Source organism: Biomphalaria glabrata, chromosome 13, assembly GCF_947242115.1.
Source record: "Biomphalaria glabrata chromosome 13, xgBioGlab47.1, whole genome shotgun sequence".
Lineage (NCBI taxonomy): Eukaryota > Metazoa > Mollusca > Gastropoda > Planorbidae > Biomphalaria > Biomphalaria glabrata.
The window spans coordinates 32,318,425-32,336,055 of NC_074723.1; the positions used below are offsets into that span (position 1 = coordinate 32,318,425).

Here is a 17,631-nt window from a genome sequence, read left to right on the forward strand (position 1 = left end):
CAGGAGGCAGGCCACCTTCTCTGGACCATTGCAGGGTTACTCCTGTGCCATCAGTTTCACAAACCATTTGCTCACTCTGACCAACGATTGCTATAATGTCAGCTCTGCGGACAATCACTCGAGCAACAGTTGCTAGAATAAATGCAAAATTAGGGTTCTTAAAAGTAGTCACAAACAATGTATTGCTGTAAAATATAAAAAAATGTGTTTACATACAACAGCTTTGTCTATGTTAGATGCTTCTTAACTTATAAATTACGGACATGAAATGGGTTGCCTGAATCAGCTAGGAACACCAACAACTTATAAGAATTTAAGTCACTGATCAATATGCATGACTTGATTAACACATGAAATGCATAGGATGTAATTATCTTCACTTTTAATATAACGTCTGTAATCTATAAGATATTTCTTAATCTTCAGACTCTTAGACAATGCTTTATTTTTATTACCGCACTAATAATCCAGTTTAAGTAAACCTTAAATGAAATGTAACATTTTTTTTTACACAATTTTAATAAAAATAAATATATATTTTTTTTTATAAAATTATATTTCTAACAGATTTTCAAAGAAAACTTAAGCTTCTAGGTTAATAGAAAAAAGGTGAAATAGCATTAAAGATTGATTTATTTATCCACAAAAATGAAAAAAATTGTTTACAAAGTGTTAATCTCTTCGGCATTGCTAGTAAAAATTCAGAGAAAGTAAGGATTTTTTTTAAAGGAACTTCTGAGAAATTAAAAACCCTAGCAGATTCTGAAACAGCATTAGCAAAATTTAAAGCTCTTCCAAAAAGCAGAAATGGTCTTAAAAATAATACAAACAAATATTTTCCTGATTGTAGCAAGAATTTCTTCATAATATTGTGAAGCAAAGCTGAATGTTTAGTCTCAATGAGAGATAACTCACCTGGTAAGACCAGAATTGTGGCCCTTGTCCTTGAAGTGCCAACATAGTTTTCTGCAATGCAGTAGTAAGCTGCTCTATCACTGGGTGAAACAGACTCTATGATGAGCCGACCCTCTCTGTCAGTTATTATATGGGGAGGTAAGGTATCTGTGTTACCTATGAATGATAAACAATATAAGATTGACGTTACCAGATCCACAATGCACAAACAAATGCCTAAACCAACATCAAGAAAACATTTTATTTACAAATTGTGATTTGTTTCTTTGTTCAATTTGAACATCAGTTTTGAAGAAAATTTGCATTTGAATATGGCTGGATGTGGGATATTTAATTGAGGTTTAAAATATGGATAGGTTTCAATTGATTTTAAAATATTCCAAATAGAATGCATTGCAAATAGCCCCTGACATGGAATATTCATTGAAGGTTTCAAATTGGGATAAATTCCCATTGATTTTAAAATATTTCAAATAGAATGTATTGAAAGTAGCTTCTGACACCTAAGTCCAATGCTTATCCTGATTGTGTGGCTCTGATATTAAGCCCAGTCAAATTGTTAAAGTCTTCACTCCTTTGTGATGCTAAGGCCTCAGATGTCAACCCAGATTAAAAGAGTGGAACCCCCTGAGACATAAGGTCTATAGTGCTCTACCCAACAGCTTCTGCAACTGAGTCAGAGCCAAACATAATGGCTCAAACTATCAATGACACATGTACCCTTAGGAGGAAATTCTATGCATAGACATTTGTCTCAAAAAAGGAATGTTCCATACAAATTGGAATAGATTTCTGTGTACAAGTAGACTGTAAACTCTTTAGGCTACATATGAAACAATGATAGAAAAATGCTCTTACCTTTAGTCCATTTAATGGTTGGTCTTGGACTTCCAGTAACAACACAAACTAACTCAACTCTCTGTCCTTCTTGGACTCTTATACTTGGAGGCTCAATTCTGACAGTTGGGGATTCTGGGATCTCTGAAAAACAAATAACAAGAAAGGTTTAAAACTTTTCTGGATTCTAACTATTCAAGGTCTTCGAAACTTTTCAATCTAACAATATATATATATATATATATCCTCCTTCGTGGTCCAAGATGAGCACATTTCTCATTTCCTATGGACTCTTAGAAGTCCAATCCTCGCTTAAAAAGCCGGCTGCATATGCGGCATGGGTGGGTTAGGTCAATTGCAAGGTAGGCCTGCTTCTTCTCTCAGCTTTTTGTTGGTTCGGCGCTCTTTCACTCTAGCCATTCTTCTTGCTTCAAATCTTGAGACTCCGAGACTCACAGCTTCACACCATGAGGAGCGATCGAGAGCTAGTGATTCCCAGCCGTGAATGTCAATATCGCATTCCTTGAAAAATCTCTTGAGAGTGTCTTTGTAGCTCTTGTATTGGCCTCCCTGGGAGCACTTTCCTGCACACAGCTCCCCGTACAGAAGTCGTTTGGGAAGGCGATTGTCTGGCATGCGGACTACATGTCCCGCCCATTGAGTTTTCTCTTACACATATGTATTAATTAAAAATAAATAAATTATAGCTTTTATATAGCGCTACTTTCATGCTTACAGCATGCTCAGAGCTCTATGGTCCAATTTTATTTGTGGACCAGCAGGGGGAGGGGGAATCTGGGAGGTTTTCCTTGCTGCCTTTAGGCCTTCAGTAAACACGACTTTGCTCAAGCTGGGTGTCAAACCTTGAGCCCCCTTCTTAAATAGCCAAGCCAAGCCAAGTTCAAGCATACTTGACCTCTCGATCACACTTCCCACGCTAACCATGTCAGTTTATATATGCATGACCAGCTGGTTATGTGCGCTGTACAAGTACAAGTTGGAAAGCAGCTTTAACTGTGACTTCTGTGAGCCTATTCTTTAATAATAGTTTAGATGGGAGAGAGTTGCTAAGATGATTCTTGCTAAGATAAGGTGTGAAAAAAAAAAAAAAAAGAAACCGCTGGACTTGCGGATCAGTAACTGGTTTGTTCAAGGGGAGGTAAAAACAAAAATTAAGTACTTCAACATATTTCTATTCGTTGGTGTCATTACATCCATCATATGCACTGTTCAAGAATTCATGTCAAATACAAAATGATATCTCATGACAACTACAGAGGAGAGGAGTAATTATGCCTACCACCAAACATGATTTCAGCAGTGGCATTGTCTATACTGCCCCTCTGTGAACCGGTGCAGGTGTAGCGGCCCAGGTCATTCTGGTCTAGGTCTGGAATGTACAGAACTCCGCTTTGCTCAACAGCCTTGGAAGGTAGCTGACCGCCATCTTTCCTCCAGGTCAAAACATAATTAGCCTAAAAAATAAAATAATTAAACCAAACATTTAAAGCACTACAAAAAAAAAAAAAAGGCTTTGTAAAAATTTCAGGCAAAAAATTCCTTAAAACATTAATGGAGCTTAATTACCTTAGTTGTGAAACAAATTATGAATAAACATGATGTATTGTATAATAGCAGGGTACAATAATTAACTAGAGAAAAAAGAAAATTTGGTTAAAAATAGATAAGCTCCAATGATGACTCTAACCAACTACCTCAGAACCAGCCTTAGGTGCTAGGCTAACATCTAACATAATGATCCATGTCCCCATAAAAAAGAATATAATAATATTTTGCTATCATGTTTCAGTATTAGTCCAAGTTCCCTTTCAGACCTTGTGGTCTATAGGGTTGATAATGTAAAGATCAGCTGTTTCTTTGGCCCATGGTTAACAAGAGTGTCATGTGGCCAGTACAACCACCAACTGCCTTAACTGTTCCCCAACTAATGTCAGGTACCCTTAAGAGCAGGGTGGACTCAGAGGTACCCTAAAGATACTGGATTTTAAAAAGCCAAGTCCTCAACAGGATTCAAACCCAGGATCCCTGGGTTCAGAAGCCAATCACTTTACCACTCAGCCACCGTGCCTCAAACAATAGATGAAGGAGGAGAAAATGGAATCTGGAAATAAATGCTTATTGTTTAGACACAAATTTAATATCTGAGATGAATATGTGGGAAACTTACAGCGCTGTTATATTGGATAGCCTCACAGATAAACTCGGCTTGATCACCTTGCCGCTTGACCAGTCGAGTGGGTTCTTGAATTCTAACTTTTATAGGCAAATCAGGTCCTGTAATAAAAACCCATAGATGTTTACAGAAGTAGTTTGATATAAAAAAAAAAAATAATATTGTAGTTAAAAACCTGAATTATAAACTTTATTCCTTAATCCTGCTATAAAATTGTTTCTAATAATGTAGTTTCAGAAACTTTTCAGACAGAAAGACAGCACAGTCAGCACAAAGACAATAGCTGTTTTTACCCTTTGGGGGCTAGTATACAAAAAACTGCATTATTTCAGAATTTCAATATACAAACATTTATTATTTAAAAAAACAAACAATTTACAACTCCAAAATAATGTTTGAAAAAAATATCTATACACATAAACAAAGAAAATAAATCAGCATTAATTAATAGATTTAAGAAAATGAAGTAGTTTATTAAACACAATTGAATGGCTTTGTAAATGAAGTATAGATCTCATAATCTCCTCAAAATATTTTGGCACAATTTTATTTTGCGCACGTTGGCAATGCTTGGATTACAAATACTGCACAAAATCACAACCTAGTATATTTTTACCAATCCATCCCCTCCACATTCAGTACCAAAACAGCTAAAACAGGATTATATTTTTACTTATCTATCACCACCACATTCAGTAACAAAAAAGCAAAATATGATTTGGAAATGTGTAGTCATTTATTCCCACAATCTTTAGTACTAAGGACAGCAAAAAAAAAAACCACATAATAATTAATTTTTACCTAAGGACTAAAATAATACTTACTTTCTACAAAGAGTGTTCCTGTGTCTCGATTTGAGCCATCAGGGTTGGTCACTGAACAAACATATCGTCCAGCATCAGTGTAGTCCACATCTAAGATGGTCAGCTCATAGCCGGGACCAGTCCCAATTGTGGCTCTGCTGGGCAATGCTTGCCCGTCAAGCCTGCTCCATACCACATTAAATGGTCCTCTGCCACGAGGTGTGCAAAGAAACCTGATAGTTGAGCCAAGAGGCTCCCTGACAATTGCAGGACTCACATCCACTTCAAACTCTGTTGAAAAAATGAAAAATATTACAATGAAAAGTTTATATTTTCTTTATTGACCGCTTGCTTAAAAAAAGTAAAACAATATCAAAATATAAGTGTGATGTTTAAACTGTTGAAATTATTCATTGACTGCACACAGTGCCATATAAACAATAATATGATAAAACTCTCCATTTAACATGTCCATTTATATAACCAGACATACCTATACTATGTTGCTGCCCCCTACAATTAAGATTATAGTATGCCAAAATGATGAACTCCCTTTGCATCAATAGAAAAGATTGACATTACAATTATTATGTTATGTGTGTTATTATCAATGTTATATATATATAGTAGTGGGAAGCGTGGTCGAGAGGCCAAGTGCGCTTGAACTTGGCTTGGCTACCTAGAAGGAGGCTCGAGGTTCGACACCAGACTCAGGCAAAGTTGTGTTTACTGAGCGCCTAAAGGCAGCACGGAAAACCAACTCCTAGATACCCCCCCCCCAACTGGTCCACAAATGAGATTGGACCAAAGCGCTCTGAACAAGCTATAAGCATGAAAGTAGCGCTATATAAAAGCTATAATAATAATATATACATATATATCAATGTTATATATATATATATATATATATATATATATATATATATATATATATATATATATATATATATGGGGGGATGAGTGCTTTTTTTGTATATTGTTTGTGTTTGTATCTATAGTGTCATTGTAATAGCAGTAATGCTGAGGTGGACACTTGTAGTCAGACTGTATTTCCAATTAATTAATCTTATGTAGAAAAAAAAAAAAAGACTTAGATGTGATATATAAATGCCTTTTCTATTCACTAAACTTGCCTAAAGGATGTACATTCCCATGGGCCAGGCTAACATTACATAAAAACACTGTACTTTCTAAATGTATATTCAGCTCCATTTTATCATTCTATATATTTTTAATGCTATGATGGAACTCAGGAGGGGCTCTTACAACAGGCAGATACGATTAAATGATCATCTACTACAGCGATTCCCAAACTGTATTTCTAGTGTTCCAAGAGGCCTGAGTAGGTGTTCCACTGGAACTACTGGAAAAATTAACTAGTTGGCCACCATGTGAATTAAAATCTCTAAAAAAAATGTGCAAGGTGTTCCGCTAAATACTCGGAATCTGTGAAGTGTCCTGTTAAGAAAAAAGTTTGGGAAACACTGATCTAATTGATGGGAGACCTCTGGACAGAGGGTTCGATGAAGAGCAAATCTCTTATTCCTTGCCAAAGGGTAAAATTCTTCCCTTAGGTCAAGGGTCGAAAAATAGTGCAAGCTCAACCGTTAACGGACACAATAGTGTAGAGGAATTAATGAAGATAAATATATAACATTAGCATCAATACCTCATTAAAACACCATCATAGAGTTATCAATACCTGGTTATAAACACCATAATAGAGAAAGTTTAAAAAAAAAACAAAAAAAAAAACAGAAACTTGAATCAATGAAGTTAATGAAGTCTGACAAAGATTTAAGTCATTTGAAATCAAGCCATGATATTGAAGTAAAAGAATGCAGCATTCTGCTCTGCAACATTTAAACAAAAAATTCATCTTTAAATTTAAATGAAATAAGTAGGTGCTGACTTTGTAAAAAAAAAATGGACTACTTGGAAATCCTTAAAAAATGAAATATAGGGAGAAAGATATGCCATATTGGCTTCATCTTGTACTGTTAGATTACCCAAACAAACAAGAAGGTAATATAGAAATAGAAGGATATGCCATATTGGCTTTCATCTTGTATGGTTAGATTACCCAAACAAACAAGAAGGTAATATAGAAAGATATTCCATATTGCTACATCTTGTATCATAGATTTCCCAAACAAACAAGAAGGTAATAAAGAAATAGAAAGATATGCCTCATTGGCTACATCTTGTATCGTTAGATTACCCAAACAAGCAAGAAGGTAATATAGAAAATGGAAAGCTATGCCATATAGGCTACATCTAGTATTGTTAGATTACCCAAACAAACAAGAAGGTAATATAGAAAATGGAAAGCTATGCCATATAGGCTACATCTAGTATTGTTAGATTACCCAAACAAACAAGAAGGTAATATAGAAAATGGAAAGCTATGCCATATAGGCTACATCTAGTATTGTTAGATTACCCAAACAAACAAGAAGGTAATATAGAAAATAGAAAGAAATGCCTTTCAGGCAAGTGGATATACTCACGCTGAATTCTTTGACATTTTCCACCAGGCTGTCTTGGGTTACCAGAATATTCAGGAGCACACCTAGAGTCAAAAGTATCATAAAATGAGAGCTACGAGGAATGAGTCTTAAGGTAGATAAGTGATATAATATACAACTCTTAAATATGCAAGAACAACAATTTTACCATATCCAATCATATCAAGGAGGAAAGATGGTTGAGTTGCAAAGGGCTTGGCCTCTGAACCATGGGGGATATGGGGCATCGTGTTCTAATTCCAGCATGCTGGGATTTTGAAATTTGGGGGAAAGTAAAGTCAGTGGGTCATTGTGTTGGCCTCAATGAGTGTAGAAATAGATAAGTTTCTATAACATCTTCCCCTTGGAGTGTAAGGTGTTGAATCAAAAACTTAACTTTGTATCATACAGAATGACTATAACAATAGAAAATAATGTAATTACTTACTGTCCACAGTCCCGTCCAGTGTAGCCAGGAGGGCACTTGTCACAAGTGATTCTATTGTCTGAGGTATCCAATACACATGTTGGTGAGAAACTGTGGGAAAGTCAAACAACATATTCTGTTTCTTCCAAAACAAGAGTTCCTACACATAATTAATATCTATGCCACTTGAGGTTACATAGACATGTTGTCCAGAAGGATGATAGTTTGTACTTAAAAGACTCATACAAGTTTTTGTGCAATTAAAGGCGCTCACAAAATGGAAAATACATAACTGTAAATATTACTTTAAAAATTAAAGCAGTTCCTTCAAAAAGAAAAAAAGATTATTAAGAAATCTAAAAAAATGTCCATATCCAACAAAGATCCATATCTTGTGTTTTTTAGACAACCGTTTTCCTGACTGGAAAAAAACTATCAGTGTTGGAGCCTAGTTTTTTTATTTAAAGGGAAAGCTGACAATTTAAAGAAACTCAAATCACTCAGTTTTCAGTAATCAATGGAATGTAAGATTTAAGGTCCACCGTAACAAAACCCATGGATTCAAACTGAAAAGATAATGATAAAAGCAGAATAATAACAATAAAGGAATCACTAAACAAGACTCACTTGTTGGATGGGGTAGTGAGAGGACAAGCACAGGGTCTGCAATCATTTGGTGTGCCTGATGTAGGGTCACCATAATATCCTCTAATACAACGCTCGCACCTGTCTCCCTCCGTGTTGTGCTGGCAGTTCTAGAGTTGGTGGGAAAAAAAATATATGAAAAATTTAAAACAAATAAACTCAAAGGCTTAAGTACACAGTCATAGCAGTCTATCTATTACATAAGATTAGTCATATACGTACATCTAAAGGAAAATTCCTACATAAAAAAAGAACTAAAAAATCTTAAGTGCAGTGCAAACATAGAATTCCACACCAAATATTGCTACCTACCTGACAAACACCTGTAGCTGGGTCACAGCTGTTACTGTGTCCATTGCAGCTGCATCTGGCACAACGACCAAGGGCAGTTCTTGGATCAGGGACTCGAACAAAGCCAGGAGCACATGACTGGAGACAACAAAATGACATTTCACCCTACAAGCTTACTCACTGACAAAATAACAAGATGACATTTCACCCTACAAGCTTACTCACTGACAAAATAACAAGATACAGTGGCTGAAAAAATAGTCAACTTAGAAATAATGAGACTAAACTTAAAGTCTCCCCCCCCCCCCCCTTTTCCCTAAAAAAAAAGCAAGCATCAAATTGTTGATGTGTTTTATATAGGTTGCACCACTCAGTGTTTGGGAGTAACATCCCTTGTAACAGTTGTTGTCAACCAAGATGGCGTTAGATTAAACAGCTGATTTCATGTCTTATAAGTTATATCCAGAGTCTTGTTATTATTCGTTCATAATAATCAACACAAATAACTTAATTTTGTTTCACTTCAGTTTATGTATGGTTATACAGAAGGTTTTTTGTGCTGTTGTATTAAGTCTGCTTTAGTAGAAAGGTGATATGATTAGATAGATTCTTTTTTTTAATTAAAAACAACAATGTTCCACAAATGGAACACGTGAAAGACACTTTTTTAGTTATACAAATACTGAAACCCCCAAATAAGCAATGTAGAGAGTTAAATACATATACAAAGTAATAGACAAAGTAAGCCTAACCTGACATGAAAGGCCAGAGTAACCTTCAGGACAGCTACATCTCTCTACTTCTGGAGCAGCCACTCGACCATTGGGCCCTGCAATGTCCATGCGCAGGTTACCCAGCGTAACAGACTGCATGGCATGGTGGTAGGTGGCCCTGATGAGAATGGCACTAATGTCAGCTAGCACTGTCAGGAAGGTCTCTCTAGATGGTGTCAGTAGATCTGAGTCTTGGAATGAGTCCTGAACGAAAGCCATTTCAGAATTTTAAGAAATCAGAAAATCAAATGGATACCAATGTCTTATATAGTTAAGTGATTTATCAAAAATAGGATGGGCTGAAAATTGAAAATAAAAAAAATTATTGGAAGACGTCATCACAAAACATCTAGAACAAATAACCTTTAAAAAATTGCAAGACTTCATCACAAAACATTTAGAACAAATAATAACCTTTACAAAATCTGTGATGATTTTACATCACTCTAGACAGTTTGTTATTTTCTAGAACAGCTTGAGTTAGATTCTAGATCTGAAATTTTTAATGTGTGATGAAAAAAAATCAAATTTTCCACACAGTTTGGATACCACAGACATAGGCAGTTGTGCAGATCCAGACCAAAAGGACGCATGGTGGGAGCTCAGCCATGTGGAACAGGCTGTCCTAGCCCAGTTCCGAGTCAGACACTGTCTAATAGGCACGTACTTTGGACGGTTTAGGGAGAACTACAACACATGGAGCCACCATTGCATCGAGTACGAAGAAACCGTAAACCACATTCTTTAGGAATGTCGCATTTTGCATGAGGGACAATCGGGACAAGGAAATGAGAGAGATAACTGGTCTGTGTGTGGCACTAGGACTGTACTTGTACGGGGGCAAGGCGACCTTAAAACTCACTGCCCACTTCCTCTTCCGTGCTCTAAGGGAGTAATTCTCAGCATGGTTCGCTACCAATGGGGTTTCTGATTTGGATACAACAGGATTTGTAATGAAGTCCTACAGGCTTTGTCATGAAGTCCTACAGACTTTGCCATAAGTACTACAGGTTTAGTTATGAAGTCCTACAGGTTTTGTCATGAAGTCTTACAGGCTATGTCATGAAGTTCTAGAGGCTTTGTTATAAAGTTTTACATGTTTTGTCATGAAGTCCTGCAGGTTTTGTCATGAGGTCCTACAGGTTTTGTCCTGAAGTGCTATGGGTTAAATTGCACAAGCCCTTTTTACCTCGACTAAATGAATTTCATATCTGTTTATCTGACGAGGTCTTAGTTGTGGGCGGAACACATGATACAGCTTCTGATTTTGTTTGCCCTAACAGAAAGAAAAAAAAGAAGACCAAATTGGAATGATATATGTTTGAAAATCTAATGCAAATATCTATTTATTTTTTAAAAAGGTTTATAATATAGGAATGGATTTAACAAATATTTAGTACAAGTCTAATTCCTTATATTGTAGTATTTTCAGCTTCATGTAAGAGGGAGTCAAAGAGAAAATATGGTAAAAAGGAAATATTAGGCTAGCATGGGTCTGGTTCCATTGCATTGTATAGCAAGCTCATAACAAATATTAACAAATGAGGAAAATGTATATATAAATTTATTATTCAATTATGTAACAGGCTCTCCTTGTAAATAAAAAAAATTTGTGTACAATTTTTTTTTCTGTAATGTATCTGAGAACAAAGAAGCTAATATCAAATAGCATACAAGGGCAGGTGTACAAATGTTTGAAACTTACAATCAAGACAACATCCAGATCTGTGTAGTCTCTGCCAACTGTTGGGGAAGCTGTGTACCTCAATGTGAATTTCAAATAGCCTCCATAGGATGAGACCTTTAAACAACAGCATTTTATTTTTCATTAATATTCAATGTATTAACAACTTAATTTAACTTTCAATCCGTCCTTTTTTTTGTCTGCACTAAATTAAGTTAAATTTGAATAAGGGTGTGGTATATTGCCATTATTATTATTGTATTATGTGAATATATGTCTGTATGTTTATTCATGTTACTAATAAAGAACATCACTTCAGGGTCATCCACCAGAAAATGTAAACACTAAAACATGTCTTCCCAGTACATTCGATATTCTATATAGTCTTAAAAAGTCACAACACCCCCCAAAGCAAAACAATAAAAAAAAAGGCCAATAAAAATTGAGTAATGTTAAATGGTTAGGTTTTTGGCAGCATCAGATAAGTTCTATAGGAGGAGCTGATGAATAATTGTTAAATGGTTAGGTTTTTGGCAGCAACAGATAAGTTCTATAGGAGGAGCGGATGAATAATTATTCAATCATTTTTAAAGTCTGCTGCTTGAATGGACTTATAATGGGAAGGAAATGGCGGAATTTTTTTGTGCTGGCAACATGAAGCCCTAACAAGCTGTTGCTCCTACATAATTTTAAGACTATAGCTGACAGCCTTCATTCAGAAAAGACAAACTGCTCAAAAATGTCTCACTCTTGCGCATCAATTTATAGACATGTTTACAGTAAAATAAATAAATTATAGCTTTTATATTGCACTACTTTCATGCTTATAGCATACTCAGAGCGCTTTTGGTCCAATCTCAGTTGTGGACCAGTTGTGGGGAGGGGGTATCTAGGTTTTTCCATGCTGCCTTCAGGCGCTCAGTAAACACAACTCTGCCAGTGTCGGGTCTCGAACCTCAAGCCCCCTTCTAGGTAGCCAAGCCAAGCCAGGTTCAAGCACACTTAGCCTCTTGACCACACTTTCCACCACAATACTAACTATAAGTCTCTAAAAATATTTACAATCATAACTTTTTTTTTAATTCACAAAAATGTGTTGGTCACATAGCACTCTCATTGACAAACAAATAGGTGAGCTTTAGAAACTTTCTGAATGCTATTAAGTATCAAGTAGAAAAGGTCTTACCTTATCTCCTCTAAACTTGGGTGGAAGATTGAAATACAGACTGTCCTGCTCTCGCTGTGACCCTTCAAAGTTGTTGAATGTAATCTCATTGCGTGCAGCATTGACAGAAAAGCCATCAGTGACAGTTCTGGAAAGTCTGCCATTAACCAGAGCAAAGTTGTGTGAGCCATCAGCATCAAGCACCGGTGTGATCTAAAAATAGTCCAGCAAATGCCAGCTATAGAAAAGTCTTTAACATTTCATTTATGTCAAAAATGAACTAATTGTAGCAGCTTAACACAGAATACTAAAAATTGGTATGGCACAAAAAAAAAGATTAATTGTGAAGCAAGCCCATCAGATTATATATACTCTAAAGAGCACATTAACATATTATAAATCAAAACGAGCTCAAGTTCTTTTAAACAAGTAACTCATTTTTAGAGTTTCTATACATTTTAATAATAAACAAAACAACTTCAATCAAACATCTAAAAACTTTTGTTTTACAGACTACCACATCCTTCTATGGGAGCACAGTGGCTGAGTGATAAAATGCTTGGCTTCTGAACCGGGGTCCCGGGCTCGAATCCTGGTGAAGACTGGGATTTTTAATTTTGGGATCTTTGGGCACCTCTGAGTCCACCCAGCTCTAATGGGTACCTGACATTGGTCAGGAAAAAGTAAAGGCAAAGGCGGTTGGTCATTGTGCCGGCCACATTAACCCACTTTAACCATGGGCCACAGAAACAGACGACCTTTACATCATCTGCCCCATAGATTGCAAGGTCTGAAAGGGGAAACCTTAAAAAAAATATCCTTCTATAAACCCATTGCTATCATACATTTTTCTGAATATAAATCCTTTTGTAGATCGTTTCCACATTATACATTTTCTTTTCGTATCATAAGGTATCCTCATAGCTATATTATTTATATTGTGAAACAATCAAGGCATGCATCTTGTAGTAATCACTATCTACTAGGGGTGCACCGGATAGTACTTTTTGATATCCGGCCGGAGCCGGATATAACCGGATAGTACAATTAGTTATTCGGCCGGAGCCGGATACTTACATGACTCAAACAGCTCGTTTTACTGGAGTTTTTGCAAATCTTCTATATAACATACCTATATTCATATTATTTTGTTATTTACATTCTTACTTTAAACTCTATCACTGATTGATAAATTAAAATGAACAGCATTTTTTTTTTACAGATATGCTTATCATAAACTAATCTTTGTAACATGAGATGGTGTGTGCGTATGTATTGTAAAGTAGAATGTGGGATAACTCATGCAGAATATATAAACATATATGTAACTAATGTAAATCTTTCAAAGGTAAAGTTCACTCTTGGTTTTATAGCGTAAATCTTTCTTAAGTACAATCTAAGTTGTATAGTGGGTAGATGTTTGTGTTCATGTATTTGACACCATCAACTTGTCATTAGGCTCGTGTTTTAAAGGCCACAAACCGCTTCTGGTTTGTATCTAATACAGATAATGGCTTAGTAAATATCTTAAGTACAGCAAATTTGCAGCCGTATGCTGGCCATTAAATTTTGTACAATGCAAAACATAGCTGCTTCGGTCAAATGACTCATTCAACCAATGGGCAGTTAAACCAAAATATGATTCGGTGGTATTATCAGCTGTCCAAGTGTCCATTGAGAAAGCGATGCTTTTAGCATCAGATAGCATTTCACGAAGCTTTGAGGAAATATTGTCGTAGATATCTGGAATAACACGTTCTGTAAAATATTTGCGACTAGGCACAGTGTATCTTTTCTCCAGTAATTTTAAAAGTCCAATAAATCCAGGCTTCTCAACTACTTGGTAAGGTTCCATGTCAGTTGCAATCATCTTTGCTATGGCCAAGTGAATGCGTTTAGCATTATCACTATTAATATCCCACAATTTAGCTTTGTTGCTGCTTGTGTGTGAGGCTTGACGAATCACTGGAGCTCGTAGACGTACTGGCACAGGCAGTGATATTACTTGATGCTGATTTCAATGCAGTCATTTCGTTGAATAAGTCTGGGTGTTTCAAGCGTAGATGACTAATCATAGTGGTGGTTGAGAAGTCTTTAGGTTTGCCTGGTTTACCACGTGACATTACTATTTTACAAGCATTGCAAACTGCTTTAGAGTTGTCCATTGTTTTGACATTAAAGTAACGCCATATAAGTGATGACTTTTTATCAGCCATTATTATTATTGTCCAATTTACTAAAGGCCCTTACAAGCCACTTTAATACCCGTGGCTTGTGTAACAAAATACTTGTAGGGATGTGTCCTGTAGTTCAGCGCCCTAATTGACATTTCTCTCCAAGTAAACAAACTTAGTGTCATCATCTAGTGACCTCTAGACAGTGTCAATATGTCTTAACAATTTGGTTTGTGGTCCAGACCCTTGATTGACAACCTATCTCATAATAAACAAACTCATACCAGATTAACCTTATAGAGATTTGGCTTGTAGTCCCGCCCCTAATAAAAAATCTACTCCAAGTAAACAAACTCAGTTCCCTCATAAGATGTGACCTCTAGAAAGTGTCAACACGTTGACATCTGGCTTAATGTGGTCAGCTGCCTATCCGTGAACTCAATGTTATGGACTAAACAAACAAAAGGAGGTGGGAGTGCTCATCTCTACCTCTGGAGATATACCCGCACATCAAGACAGATTATCAGCGTGACGTAGTTAAGGAATATTACGTGTTTACAAGACCACTCAAAGGTCAAGATAAGCTTTTAAAATGTGCCAGACATCGCTGCTACGTATGTAATACGAATTTATAATGTAAAGTCTAGTCCCCCCCCCCCCCCCCCCCAATAACAAACCTAGTTCCCTCGTGTGACCTCTAGAGAGTGCTTACGTCCATCGTATCTGACTTGGGGTCACCTGTCAATCAATGAACTCAATGTGATGGGCTAAACAAATAAAAGGGGAAGGGAGTTGTTCATCTAGAAATATACCTTTTTACATTAGAGGTGTGGCTCTTGTAGTCCAGCCCCCCCCCCCCTAATAAAGATTAACTAAGTAAACAAACTCAGTTCCCTCGACAGGTGTAACCACTAGAGAGTGTCAATACGCTGACATTAAACCTACGTCCATCGTATTTAACTTGTGGTTACCCACCCATAAAAAACTCAATGTGATGGACTAAACAAATAAAAGGGGGTGGGAGTTATTCATCTCTACCTCTGGAGATATACCTGCACAGCTAGACAGACGTCTGGTCAGCATGACGTAGTCAAGGAATGTAGCATTTTAACATGTTAACTAACTTACTCAAAGGTCAAGACAAATTGAAAAAAGTGTCAGCCATTGCTGCTCTGTATGTAAAGCGCATTTATGATGTAAAGTTTCATCTCTATTTATATTAAGTTATTAACACGCCTTGTCTTTATAATAAACGATGTTTGGTGCATATTCATAATGGCTCTATTTTTAAGCACATTATTTTGTTTTCATATAAACATTAATACATTCTATAACAGACAGTAATGGAACTAGGTCCACTTTATGCATATTAAATTATGTACTTTTTAATATCCGGTTTACTATCCGGTACTGATATCCGACCGGAGTCGAATAGCACCGGATAGTAAAAAATGCCGGATATTCGGCAGAAGCCGGAGGGACTATCCGGTGCACCCCTACTATCTACTACTTTATTAGTAAAACTTAAGAGATTCCTAGAAAATAGAATAGCAAATAGAAGATAGAATATTCTGACTCTTTTTGTCTTGTATGCTTCTCTTCAATATAGTTACTAAACAGCACTTTTTAGGGAGTTTGTTCAAATAGCTGTCTCAAGTTATTTTCAAGTAGATAGCACAAAAGACAACAATATTTTTACATTTCTTCACAATTATAAAAACATGTCTGCTCTTCAAATAAAAAACCTGTACAAAGCATTCTCACCTCTTCCCTGTAGTAGTAAGAGCTGGTACAGATGTTGGTGATACCCATACAGAAACACTTCAAACATCCCATGTCTAAGTCTTTGTTCAGGTTGAAATAGCCTGTCCTGCAAGTGCTGCAGTTACGTCCTTCTACATTATTCTAGAAAATATAAACAGATCAAGTATACAAATTTCTGAGTGGCCTCACATGAAGATGAGTGTTCTACATTGTTCTAGAAAGGATAAACAGATCAGATATACAAACTACTGACTGGCCTCATATGAAGATGAGTGTTTTACATTGTTCTAGAAAGGATAAAGAGATCAGATATACAAACTACTGACTGGCCTCACATGAAGATGATTGTTCTATATTGTTCTAGAAAGGATAAACAGATCAGATATACAAACTACTGACTGGCCTCACATGAAGATGATTGTTCTATATTGTTCTAGAAAGGATAAACAGATTAGTTATCCCTCCATCCCAATGCCACTACAGCCCATTAAGAGCCTGCCTCAGCACACCCCTCCATTCAGATCTCTCCTGAACCTTTCGTCTCCACACCCGAACATCAAGCTGTTGAATCTGCTTTAACATCATTAGTCCAAACAAATCAGATATAGATACTACAAACTGCTAACAGGCCTCAAATGAAGATGATTTAAATGCCCATGATCTAATATTTGGATGGATTGAGAAGCCTAATTTTGTGAGAAAGTACTAATTAAGGACATTAGCAAAAATACTATATTGCAATTTGTCAAGGTCTATAAGCTCACAATGGGATTGACAGCCCACAAGTGACAAGAATGAATGATTTTTAATTATAAAAAATACTTCATTTACAGACAGTACAGAACAGGGAGTTGTATTTAAGTAATAATATTAAACAGAATCTGAAGGAGATCACTAGACAATTCAAAGGTTCACAGTCACAATCTAGCTTACCTTGCACTGGCATTGCCTAGTTCGAGGGTCACATTCAGTATTGGGCATAGTACCTCTGTCATCACACTCACATTTCACAGCTGAAACAGACAAGACCAACTAGTTCATTGCTTCAGAATAATATATTATTAGTGCGCAATCTTGGAGTTTTATTTGATTCAACACTATCTTTCAACCCACACATAAGTCAGCACTGCAAGGGTCTTTATCTGCAGCTGTGCAGATCAGGACAGATCCAACCACATTTAACAAATGAGTCAACAAAAACGCTAGCTGTGGCATTCGTACTCCCCTGCCTTGACTACTGTAATGCCAAGCTAGCAGGTATACCCGATGACAAAATCGGTAAGCTGCAACAAATTTAGAACAACGCTGCACAAATAGTCCTAAGAAAAAAAGAAGAGATTCTGCTACTACCTGCTACTACTCTCTTGAGCACACTTTGTTGGCTTCCTTTGAAAGTGAGAATCGACTACAAGGTGGCCACACTTTTGTCATCCGTGTATTTATAATAAAAAA

At 36.3% G+C, this 17,631-nt stretch overlaps 1 protein-coding gene across 4 annotated transcripts in view; it reads right to left on the minus strand.

Annotated features, from left to right (window-relative positions):
- Positions 1–17,631, minus strand: part of LOC106052673 (basement membrane-specific heparan sulfate proteoglycan core protein-like) — a 161,726-nt gene that overhangs the window by 34,446 nt on the left and 109,649 nt on the right. For all 4 annotated transcript variants that reach the window (XM_056007474.1, XM_056007472.1, XM_056007475.1 and 1 more), the window contains 16 exons: positions 17,113–17,192; positions 16,180–16,320; positions 12,263–12,454; positions 11,098–11,193; positions 10,582–10,668; positions 9,372–9,596; positions 8,641–8,757; positions 8,311–8,438; positions 7,705–7,794; positions 7,260–7,321; positions 4,771–5,040; positions 3,941–4,047; positions 3,053–3,227; positions 1,774–1,896; positions 916–1,071; positions 1–132 (listed from right to left, as the gene is read on the minus strand). In XM_056007474.1, the coding sequence (XP_055863449.1) occupies positions 1–132; positions 916–1,071; positions 1,774–1,896; positions 3,053–3,227; positions 3,941–4,047; positions 4,771–5,040; positions 7,260–7,321; positions 7,705–7,794; positions 8,311–8,438; positions 8,641–8,757; positions 9,372–9,596; positions 10,582–10,668; positions 11,098–11,193; positions 12,263–12,454; positions 16,180–16,320; positions 17,113–17,192 (2,181 nt within the window). The remainder of the gene's footprint in view (positions 133–915; positions 1,072–1,773; positions 1,897–3,052; positions 3,228–3,940; positions 4,048–4,770; positions 5,041–7,259; positions 7,322–7,704; positions 7,795–8,310; positions 8,439–8,640; positions 8,758–9,371; positions 9,597–10,581; positions 10,669–11,097; positions 11,194–12,262; positions 12,455–16,179; positions 16,321–17,112; positions 17,193–17,631) is intronic.